This window comes from Fibroporia radiculosa, assembly GCF_000313525.1.
Source record: "Fibroporia radiculosa TFFH 294 genomic supercontigs, scaffold115, whole genome shotgun sequence".
Taxonomy (NCBI): domain Eukaryota; kingdom Fungi; phylum Basidiomycota; class Agaricomycetes; order Polyporales; family Fibroporiaceae; genus Fibroporia; species Fibroporia radiculosa.
The window spans coordinates 61,100-72,535 of NW_012133173.1; the positions used below are offsets into that span (position 1 = coordinate 61,100).

At 49.3% G+C, this 11,436-nt stretch overlaps 4 protein-coding genes across 4 annotated transcripts; 2 read left to right on the forward strand and 2 right to left on the reverse strand.

The window, feature by feature from the left end:
- Positions 1-25: 25 nt before the first annotated feature.
- FIBRA_00318 (uncharacterized protein) lies at positions 26-3,196 on the reverse strand (the record flags this gene model as incomplete). Its single annotated transcript, XM_012322217.1, has 10 exons — positions 26-259; positions 314-1,121; positions 1,177-1,368; positions 1,417-1,824; positions 1,877-2,174; positions 2,228-2,296; positions 2,348-2,452; positions 2,512-2,893; positions 2,944-3,031; positions 3,084-3,196. 10 exons carry the CDS (start codon positions 3,194-3,196, stop codon positions 26-28), a joined length of 2,697 nt encoding a protein of 898 aa, XP_012177607.1.
- Positions 3,197-3,950: 754 nt separating this feature from the next.
- Positions 3,951-4,954, forward strand: FIBRA_00319 (uncharacterized protein; the record flags this gene model as incomplete). Its single annotated transcript, XM_012322218.1, has 4 exons — positions 3,951-4,050; positions 4,102-4,442; positions 4,496-4,862; positions 4,914-4,954. The coding sequence occupies 4 exons, from the start codon at positions 3,951-3,953 to the stop codon at positions 4,952-4,954; spliced, it is 849 nt and encodes a 282-aa protein (XP_012177608.1).
- Positions 4,955-6,500: 1,546 nt separating this feature from the next.
- FIBRA_00320 (uncharacterized protein) lies at positions 6,501-7,898 on the forward strand (the record flags this gene model as incomplete). Its single annotated transcript, XM_012322219.1, has 5 exons — positions 6,501-6,802; positions 6,864-7,107; positions 7,159-7,234; positions 7,287-7,615; positions 7,680-7,898. 5 exons carry the CDS (start codon positions 6,501-6,503, stop codon positions 7,896-7,898), a joined length of 1,170 nt encoding a protein of 389 aa, XP_012177609.1.
- A 971-nt stretch (positions 7,899-8,869) lies between these two features.
- On the reverse strand, positions 8,870-11,336 carry FIBRA_00321 (uncharacterized protein; the record flags this gene model as incomplete). The annotated part of the gene is made up of 2 exons (XM_012322220.1): positions 8,870-9,161; positions 9,328-11,336. The coding sequence occupies 2 exons, from the start codon at positions 11,334-11,336 to the stop codon at positions 8,870-8,872; spliced, it is 2,301 nt and encodes a 766-aa protein (XP_012177610.1).
- Between the last annotated feature and the right edge of the window lie 100 nt (positions 11,337-11,436).

Below are 11,436 nucleotides of genomic sequence, written 5' to 3' on the forward strand. Positions count from 1 at the left end.
AGAGACCAACAACAATCTCAAATCTCTAGAGGCGAAACGTGCTCAGCTCAAGCTGGACGCTCTCAAGTCGGTCCTTTTTGGCCAAGAGCTCCTTCCTAGTGGCCTCGACGTACGGGTCCTCAGCGAGATACCAAGCACATCTGTCTGCCTCCTTAGACGTCCCGAGGTTCAGCTTCTCGATCAGGTATCCCTGCAGGATATCGGCCATTCCGTACAAGAATAAATGGTCAATACACATAGGAACGTAGTCGATTACACGCTAAACAAACTCGCGTGAGGCACAGCACAGAACATTTGGTACGAATGAACACACCTTATACGAGACCTGGAAGTATCCGTGCACCTCTGCCATCACATTCAATTCGTCTTCAAATTCATCGGGGGGATTCAGCTTTCCAAGATCATCTGTCGTCAAACCTATAAATCCTGCTTTAGCCAATGCGGCGAGCGCTTCCTTGATTGCTGCCTCCCGATCCTCTGATGCTCCCGTCGGTGCGAAACCCGAAGGGTGGGGTGTCGCATAATTTGACGTGGATGGGGTACTCATATTCCAACCATTATTTGTTTCAGGAAGCGCAAAAGAAGTAGTGGGGGTAGTAGGCTGTACGACTTCCCAATCCCTCGCAGTCGCAACCCGAGCAAATGAGGACGCAAGAGGCTTTGAGGTTGTAGGTGGGCCAGCAACTGAACTCTTTGATCCCGCGGCTTGTGTGGCCTTTGCATTGCTTGCAGCAGGCGGTCCGAATGCGAAGGACTTGGTGTATCCTGAAGGCGGTCCAAAAAGTGGAGTGTTACTCGGAGAAATCGCTGGATTGAGCTGTGCAAGGTTGTCACCAGAAGGGAAACTGGAAGCCGAGGAAGAGGGGAAAGGGCCTTCCGTTGCGGAAAACGCGTACGGTTGAGCATCATTCGTTTTCTGCCCAGAGGGCTGAGCTTTGGTCACTTTCAGCGGAGTAACCCTACCCGCACGTGCATCCCTGTACCTTGCAAGGCACTTCGCGGTCTTCTCGTGATAATAATGGTCATTCTGCGTGAAGGGTGTCGTCTCGAATTTGAGCAGCATGTGCAGCATCCTGAGCGTTTCATCTTTGCGATTCTTAAGTAACTCCTGTATAGCAAGCCTAGAAAGATCAGTGATTTAGGCGAGCGGATCACTTCATACCAAGCCTGACTCACTTCACATGCATTATCAAGTTCTCATATCGACCAAACTGGTTCGTCATGAGGACTGATACGGTCGCATCATACTCCGCGTACACCCTCTGAAAGCAACACTGAACCAAATTCTCCCACGATCCCTGAAAATCTAGGATTAGTGAAACCTTGGCAGGGTACGGGACGTTGTTGGGCAGTTCGCGCGTGATGGCCCTAGTGTAGAGTTCAACAGACAATAAGAGGAGCACTCAAATCACATACTCTCTTATGTATCGCTTCACATCTTGGAGATACATAACTTTCAAACCAGAAAGAGTCGCAGGAACATTATTATTCACATGTTCGTTATCGTCTTGGTCGTCTTCAAAATCGAGATTAACGTGATTGGTAGTACTGGATGGCATTTGGTCTGCCGAAGGATAGGGGATAAACAGAGGAGCTGTGGAACGGATGTCGCGTTTGAATGCGGCATATATCCTGGTATTCTTTTGCACAAGAGTAGCCATCTTGGAATCACCCTGGACAGCTGCTTTGACAGTACGACAGAATTCCGTTATGATACTCAACACGTATGATGATGGATCAGAAGTGATTGCGGGAGGTAATTGATCCAATTGCCCACTGCAAGTAGCGAGCTGGGAAACAACCTCTGTCCGGAGGGCAGGTAATCTAAATGGTGTAATCACCAAGCAGACAAGATTATATCAGAGTGAAAGCTTACGTGTCGTTGATTCTCTGTACCAGAAGCTTGCCGAGTGTCCGTACTAAATGATACGTCCCAAAACGAGATCGGTGGCTCGATTGATTCCACGGAGAGGTGCTCGTGAAGAACGCCTCTTCGGCAGCACGAGCTTGTGTTGTCGTTATACCAGCTGCTCGTTCATCATCATCAGGCTGTCGAACGCAGAAATATCCATGATGAAGTCGATTGGACGAGCTTCGATCCTCAAGCACTTCCAGCCACAACTCCCGCATCTTGCTAGAGCCAGGCGGAAGCGTATCTGGTTTAGTTAATACACCTATGTGCACACAGTCATGGGCCAGATACCTAGAATAACAAGTAGCCGCTCACCTATAGTTCGCAAACCGCGAGGATCTGCCTCACGCGCAAGGCGAGCTGCCTTCTGATTATCAATGTCATCTACCATATCCACATTAATGAACAGTAGGACAAGAGTAGACAATTACTTACCACTCATGGGCAAAGTGACGAGTATTAAGCAGTTACCTTTGATGTGCGATTTCACCAAATCTTCGACAAACTTCACGGTCTCCGGCTCAGCATTCTGAATGATGCCTGGTATAATAAGACATGTATTAATCGAGATGCATGTGCGTATGCCCTTGAATACTCACCGGGTAAATCCACGAACGACAAATCAGTCAATTCCGGACCAGATAAGTCGATGCAGACAGCGTTGCTAGAGAAAGATAAGGGTGAGTACTTTTTGTCCTTAAATATTCTCCTAAGTTCATCGTCGGATAGAGTCAAGAAGGTTGTCATAGGCACGCTGCGGTTTAGGACTGCCGCTTGCGCACGGCGTAGCGTTGGCTCCACTTGCGCTTTGTCCGTAATAACATCTCCAAAAAAAATCTCCTTCACCTTTTCCATCCGCTTCCCATCGTTACCAAATTCCCAGCGTATGGACACTTGACAATTCCACGTTCCAGACGAAGAAGACATGCGACATTCCATAGGACAACGCGTACATGTTCCAGCATCACGCGGGACAGTGATCTATATAGAATGTTTGGTGATTATTCAAAAATAATCGGAGAAAGGCTTACCCCAGAAATAGCTTCGACGAGACTGGATTTTCCTGCGCTCTGATTTCCGATGACCGCAATGCGGGGAAGGTCTAAATCTGCTTGTGCTCTATGATATGGGCGTAAGATAATCGACCAAGAATGATGACGAAATATCTTACCCAGAGGCTCGTAATCTCTTCACTAGCGCAAGCAGCTTCTTGCATCGCTGTGCATAATCACTCTCCGATATCAGGAGGCCATCTGTCATAGATGCTATAGCAGTTGGCAGCATGATGGTATGATTTCGAGGTAGTAAAAGATGGATGAGAAGGGAAAATGCCGTAGATTTCCGCCTTTATACCTCGCCGTCGCGAACGTGGCGAAGAAAGGAACTCGCAACAGAGGAGGTGGACAACCGGTTCGCGAATGTGGCGTACGCACAAGCGCCAGCCGTGATATGCGATCACGTGACCGTTCTCTCAAAGGCACGTTCTAACTAGTATCTGAATATTCCCAGACAGGCGCTGCTGTCAATGCAAGTCGCTGTCATTGCAACCATGGTGAAGTTATTCACTGAACGATCGCACTTCGAATTCAGGAGGATTTGACTTCCATTTATACTCTAGTATTGAGGACCTCTTGTGACGGTATGTGAATAACAGTGGTGTTAGGGTTTGTGATTGACCCTTTGGGTTAAATAAGGGTCAGACCCAATAACGAGAGTCAATGGTCGATGCGCGATCACAAAAGTCATCTGATGGGACCTGGCCGTTGGCTAGCTTCTGGCTAGGCCTGGGGTCAGTCCAACGTACATAGGTCCGAGGTCTTAAAGGTCAGTCTGACTCTTTTGACCCAGTCAATGTCATCACTGAATAACATATATTCGCCTTGTCGCTGGCGCCTAAGCAGGCGTCCTTTTTCAGTTTTCAGCGTCTTATTTGTCTGCCCGCTCCGGGAATCAACCTTCAATGACAGATGGTGATGGACAACTGAGCGTACGACAAAATGGGATGAACCTTCCTAAACTTACTCACGAACCATTACCCATGAGTCTAGCCTCAGAGTATATTCCTCTAGCATCCTCCCCAAATGACTCGGAGCAGGACTTACGGCCTATAGAGGATAGCAGCACACGTAGGTCATCCGGTGCGTATTATAGTGCACACCTATTGCGGATGTTGTTCTAACGTTCAGCAGGTCCGAACGACCGGCTGTTGTTCTGGGCATGCGTCGGAGCTATATGCTCCTCCGCTTTATCTTTCATCGTCTTCTTGGGAGGGTGGCAATTGTCCTCCACAAGCATATCGGGACAACCCTCATATCGGCAAGCATTGCGACGGCCAAACCCCTACGTCAATCTGGACAAGATCCTCCAGAATGGGAACTACACGTTTCCACCTATCATCAACTTCCCACCTCTTGCGCTTCAGATCAGCACTTCCGACTACCAGCGCAAGATGAGTGAGGATCATAGACAATGGCGGTCTTCACAGGGGACTGTGTATCCTGACGATCGCCATGTTATTGTTTCTCCAGACGTGTGTATGATCCACTGATTGATTTGTTGTTTGGATAATTTACCTGGCACTAGACGTCAACCATTATTCAGTTCCGCAACCTAGACTATGCTATGGAGCGTTGTATACTCACAGTTTCGCTTCCCCGGCACACACAACCGTTCGACCCCGAAACTGAAGTGAACGATCCCAGCGTTGTCGACATCTGGGCGCTCGACACCGCCACCGAGATTTCCCCTCACATTGCCGGGACTTGGGAGCGCGCACCCCAACGACGCGAGCTCCTCACCACTCTCACGTTCTCCAGAACTGGGCCGAGTAATTCATCTGAATTTCGTTGCCCGTCGAATGAGTTTACAACGCTTGAACTCGCATGTACGTCTTCGATGTCTTCCTGCAACGTGAATTTCTGGCAGGATCAGAAGGCTGTTCCCAGAGGCGGTGAGTATTCTGGTGTAGCTCATGGGCAGTGTATTGATTGCTGAGTTTTAGGTGTGTATCTGACCCAATATCAGTCGCCTGTTCACCCATGACAGCTTGCATATCGTCCATTCGCGCATGGAATCGTGAATACCTTCCGATAGCTCAACTTCGACTCGTACTATTATGACCCCCTATTGATATTGATTTGGATACCGCTGCAGAATTGCATCTTCTGTATGATTGATATATAGCAACATGCGCAACAGGCATTTTGACCACGTCTTCTGACATGAAGTTGTATCTCGTTGGTGGCTATCTAGGCATTTCTAATTTTGATAACGGGCGACAGTGGGGGCACTGCGCCGCAGCATCTTGTAATAAGAAGTTCCCGTTGAGACGTACACGGTGGGCGTACTACTCCGAAACCATCGCACTAACTGCACCGCTCGACGACCATGTTATCTCGTGCTGAGACGACTCACATGGGCCATTCTGAAGGTGAGCCACAATCCACTGGTTCCGTGAAGCTATTTCCGCGGCGCTGAAATCGTTATGCACTTGTTGACGTGTATAATCCGTCATAATCGGAAGGTTTTCAGGCAACATATAATGGCTCTGCCGCTTGTATTCCCACAAAGCACGAGTTTGATTCTGGCGGAACCGATGCGGATCAAATTTTTGATCCATATTGAGAACCTCCGCAGCGCCATGAGACAGCAATCTTCCATTTCGAGGCAGGTGAGCACGGCGCATCCTGATTGAGCTGGCTTAACGCACTCAAGATCTTGGCAGGATGGTGATACAGTGCGCAGCACTGAGGCCAAGCAATGTGCACAAATGTTTGATTCTTGTCGTAACACTCTGCATGATTCGTGTCTCGACTGCCTCAACATGGTAGGTGCTAACCTGTGCAGGCAGGGTAGGTGCCAGCTGTCTTCTCGCGCATAATTGATCGCTTTGCGGCGGGACCGATAGGTGTTACGGGTAAGTTGTCTGTTGAGGCTTGCAATAAGTTTGATACTTCAGCAGCTGGATAATGTAAGCAAGTTCACGCATAGGTTTCAACCCAATCCCCAATGTGATATGTTCGAGCCGGCTGTAAAATACAGGGCAATTGCTTTGGTGCAGAAGGCCACCTAGTCACATTGGTTCCCCAAAGCGCATAAATGGTGAGGCGTGATATTCCTGCATTATTTATGGTGCTATACCCATTTCTGGTAGATCTCAAGGTGCTGCGGCAGCGATATGCGGATGTAAAATGGTTCTCACCCATGCGGAACAGCAAGAGAGGACGATACCGAGTGTTCTCGTGAAGGACAGCCTGCTAATTCGAAATTTATCCACAGCTTGTCCTCATTGCCGCCATTGAACGGGAACTACAAAGATGCTTCATCCATTACACGGCGAACGTATCCGGTGCCTGCGTTCCGTCAGCTGACAGCGATTCAGTGCGGCCCACTTAGTCGACCTAGATACCGATGGCACGCTGCGGGTTATCGCTACTCCATCAGTATTCAGGCTTTCACATGGCGGGGCAAGTACGCCGCATAATTACAGCTGGACCCTGCAAGGACTGAGAGGATATAATTCATTGCAGCGAGATGGTGCCTATTAACATACTGTCCCCGTACAGTACTGTTCCCCCGCGAGTTTACAATGTCCACCGGCTTTATCTCCACAACTGCGGCAATAGGCACTGCATCGTCGAGTTTGATAACCTCAGTCATTTCTTCGATTTCATCAGCCCCCTCGACATCTGTCTCGCCGAGTGTTTCCTGGGGTCTTGTCACTATACCCATCTCTGTCTCCCCAACCAACGTCGCTACATCTACTCCCGGATTCGATGGAAGCTACGAATATGTCACCTCCGCCGAGCAACTGTCGTTCAACCGCTCCATCAACGCTGGCGTTTATATTGCTGCCATTGCTTGGGGTACCGTACCACATTCCTCTGCTCCGTATGTACTGACAATTCAAGATAGGCTTACACACCGCTATCATGTACCTTGCGGTGACTAGGATCTGGAAGTATCGGCCTGAAGGCAATGCTCGTTGGGCGTGGCTGTCCTTCGTCTACGCACTCTGGGCCATGGCTCTCGTCAACATTGCTTGTAACATCGAGTTCAACGACTGGGCATGGATTGAAAACACTGGCTTCAATGGCGGCGCATTTGCGTATATCACGAAATTCCAGAACTCATCACTCAACCTTACGGCGGTAGCGACTGGGGTCATTAACCTCGTTCTCGCCGATACCTTCTTGGTGAGCGAGAAAAATTAACAATGCGCGGAAAAGGGTTCACAATCAGTACAGCTGCATCGTGTTCATGTCCTTTGGCGCAGATGGTATATATTAACAGCAATGGGTATACTGCTTTTGGTGACGACGGGTAAGCTAATCTGCAGTTCGATACTATATGTGATGTTGAAACATACGGCTAGCTTTCGCCATCGTGCAGTGCTATTCCGTTTCAAGTGCAGACAACAGTTTCTGGACTGGTCCCGTATTCGGCAGCCCTCTCATCTATACAATCCTTGCCATGAGCTTACATACGCTCTTCACCATCCTTCTCTTCACTCGTGCTGTGCAACTAGGACATGAACTCCCGGATGACGTTACCGGGCAGAACAGAACATACTCCTACGGCATCAAAGCACTCATCGTGGAATCGGCGCTGCCCTATGGCTTCGTCTCGTTGCTCGTGATGATACTAGCCTGTTCCCACAGCACTGGGGCAAATGTATTTGTCCCCCTCCTCGTGCAACTGCAGGTTCGTATTGCGCTACATCTGTATAATACGCTACGCAGGAGGTTAATCCATCTATACGGTGCAGGGAATCGTGTCGGACTTGATTGTCATGCGCGTAGTGCAAGGACATGCGTGGTCACTATCCATGTTCGACGACATCGCCTCGAAACAGGGCAGATTGCCCACTATTTCCGGTCAGACTATTATTGTGGTTACACCAGGTGGTGTACCTGTTCCTGTGCCAACTCTGGAGAAGGACGGAACGATGATTTCAGAAAAAGACACAGGAGATTATTTAGCCTGAAAGTCTTGGGTCAATCTCTATGAAGTCGGTAACGAACGTGAAAGCGCGGACTTTCGACAGATATGGCGCTGTTTGCCTATCTGTACTCTTGTATAGCATGATCCTGAGCCGTACTGGTCATTAGCTGATTTAAATATACGCTGGAGTAACGCGGTGAATCGGAGTCTTTGAATACCTCGATACGAGAAGCGCTCGACTGTTCTGCTCTTGGACGCACCCACAGCTAGCCACAATTTCCTCCCTTGGTGTCGCAGTGGCAATAGAGGATGTACATTCGACAGGCTTTGCAGTATCGAGCCCGCGGCGGGAACTGCGTTGGTTGGAAACCTCAGTTAATGGGAGGGCATCCTCGACCTGAGTCTGGATCGAGATGAATCGTGGAGATCTCCTCGGTGCAGCTTGGACTCGTCGGTAAACTAAACTAAACGAAGCTACGGTTGAACAGAATTCCTTCAGGTTCCCAGCACCGCATAATACACAGACAATTTGAAAGCAGTGGACCCGGATCCGACTGATATACATCTCATGCTAAAAAGAACGAATGCATTCCATGTTGATACGGGAAGGATCCACCAGAAGCCTCTTCCTCCCACGTTAACCTAGCCTTCTCGCACTAATCCTTGACTTTGTCATATTGCTGAATTGGTATCCACCCATCTCCAAGTTCCCCAACTTTGTCTGAAAGGTCGGGAATTGCAACGGCGTGAGTTTGGGAGCGACAAAGGAAAGCTTTGATATATTTCTCTTCGTCTTCAGAAAAGTAAATAGGACCGTGACACAGGCCTTGCAGCGACGCAGCGACACGTTTGGTTACGAGACCACGACGCAGCAGTGTCCACGATGGACAGCCAGCCATCGTTCCACAACCTGACACCCTGACACGGCAACATTGCGAGATGCATCTGATGTTGGATATCGGATACTTCCAATCGACGTTCGTCCTTTGAAACCAAATGCACATGGAATTTATGTTACATGGCTAGCCTCAGCCTCAAGCGGAGCATCCTCTGTTCCTCAAGCGAACGGCTGTCGAAATCCTGTGGAAGCTGCGCGGGAAGAAATGGTCTAGTCTTGTCAATTTTGTCGCTTTCGTACGCCATGAAGAGAGGAAACCTTGATTGGATGTAGTATGGACCGATGAAGGTGCCTCTCCAGTTCATCGCAGCAATGATGTTCGCTGAGCCAGATTCGGAAGCTAGAATGTTCGGCAAGTCGATCCCAGGGTGCCATAGGCGAAGGAGGTACAACGTGAAGAGCGATAGCCTTGTACATGTCCATGAGGAAGTACTTTCGGATCAACCGGCTGTGGCGGAGATTTTTTTTTTTTTAATTTTTTTTTTAATATTCCAGGGTTTATACTCCATACCGTAGGGTACATGCAGAGTGTAAATAAATGTTAATGCGGGGCGGTAATCACCCCGAAACGTACCCCTCGCTCGCGGACGAGTCGGCGGGGGATATTGCGCGGGATGATCCCTCTTCGGTTGGGCCATCCTGCTCGATAACAAGATAGTCGGCCAGTTGTGTGTCCGCAATAAACGCGGGCGGAGGATATACCGGGGTCACGTTTTTCCATGCCTCGATTAATCTAGTTGCTGTGACATCAGCATTGTATTCCTCCACAAAGAATTTATAGTCCTTAGTATCAGGGTGAATGTCCGAGGGGTCCATGTTGGTCCTCGCACAGAAGGCCGAAAACGCTGATTTCCGCATCACGGTGTGACTGTAAAGGAGGGCGTTGGCTATCGAATAGTGATCCCCCTCTTCTCTATCTGTGGCAGCCTGAGCAAGGATTTCCGCCCACTCAAAGGTTGCCACCATAGGGTTGAGTCGCAGAAAGATGAGAACATCATCTTCCGTCCATCCTCGTTGACGTCGCACCTGTGCCTGGCGCAAGTTGTCCGGTGCATAATTTTGCACGATGCCCTGTTTTGGTCTGATCCACATGGGGCAGTCAAACAGAGTATGGTCCCGATCGTCCAGGGTCCCCGAACACGGGCAATTACGGGGTCCAGGGATATGATACTCCTCCCTGTATGAACCACATGGGAAATGATTGCTCAATACCCTAGCAGCTTGCGCCATTCCTTGGTTATTCTTGCCCAGGTATCGCAGTGGGTACGCCCTAGCGGACATATGTGAGAGGGGATTGTGGTTCTTGAGGATCCACATGTTCCTTCCTCTATATTTGTAGGACGAATAATATTTCGCCCACTTAATCTTTGCTCTGGTTAGACAGTCCGCCATTGCTCGTGCTTGGGAGACAAATTCTGGCTGCTCAGACTCGAGAGCCGATTTGGCTAACTCATCAACAAACTCATTGGGTGGGACATCCTTGTGAGATGGCACCCAGAGTAGGGAAATGTGATGTCGTTCACTCCTTTGGAGGAACTCCATTACCTTCTCAGCCGCAAGTATGGACACCAGTTGGCTGGGGCCCATCTCGCAGTTGAGAATTTTGGATAATGCTCCAGCATTATCAACACATAGCACTAAGTGAGTGCAATCTTGGGGTGCACCTTGAAGGGCACTGTGAATCCCCCTAGCCAATGCCATCATTTCAGCGTCAAATATGGCGCAGCGTCCCGCACCAAACTTTCCACTGTTAAGGTAGTTGTGTCCTGACATAGTGAGCCATGCACACCCCGATCTCGATCCATTGGGGACGAGGGACCCATCAGTGAAGAGATAACGAGCATTCTCATCCCTAACCACTTGCTGGAAGATCAGCACCCAGATATTCTGGAACCACTCCTCAAACTCAGCCGATCCTTTAGCCGGATGTGATCCCGGCTTTAGAAAGTGTTCCGTAATGCGATCAGGATACTTGTCCCTGATATGCCTGCCTGGCTCGGCGATCAAATGCAGTGGTGCAAATTCCTCCGATGATCGCCGCCCCAGCCTGTCAATGACATGAGCTGGGGTGATCGCTTTGCGCTTACCCTTCCGCGTGCCTTCACCTTGAAAAGGGAAGGGGGACACTAGGTTATGCATGTTGACATTCCAATAGTTAGATAGTATCGCCCTATTGGCATGCCCCTCGTGTAGGGTCCTAGCCCGGAGGCACGACCTCTCCATGTATCTATCGACATTCACCTTGACAGGAAACATGCCTGCCATGGTTTCCATTGCCCCAATCGGAGTCGATCGGAAGCACCCTGTGATCCATTGGAGGGCTTTGTTTTGGGCCCTCTGTAGATCACCTATAGCCCACTTGTGTCTCTTCCAAGAGGGTTTCCACCAGAGGATTGCTCCATAGAGCATGAGGGGCATCACATGCGCAATGTATAGCCTCCTCTTGTTGACAGGGGTGAATCCCCTGACTGAATTACCCAGCATCCTCAGTGTATTGACTGTGGACTCTGCCTTGTTGGCATAAAATTTAATATGCCCTCGGAATGATAGTTTGGGATCCAAGAAGAATCCCAGGTATCTCATTTCTAGCTTGGGTTGGATCCTATGGATCACCCCATCATCCCTTACTGCTATTGCCGGTGATATGTCTACGGAGTTCCTAACCCTAAAATAACCTAAAAGG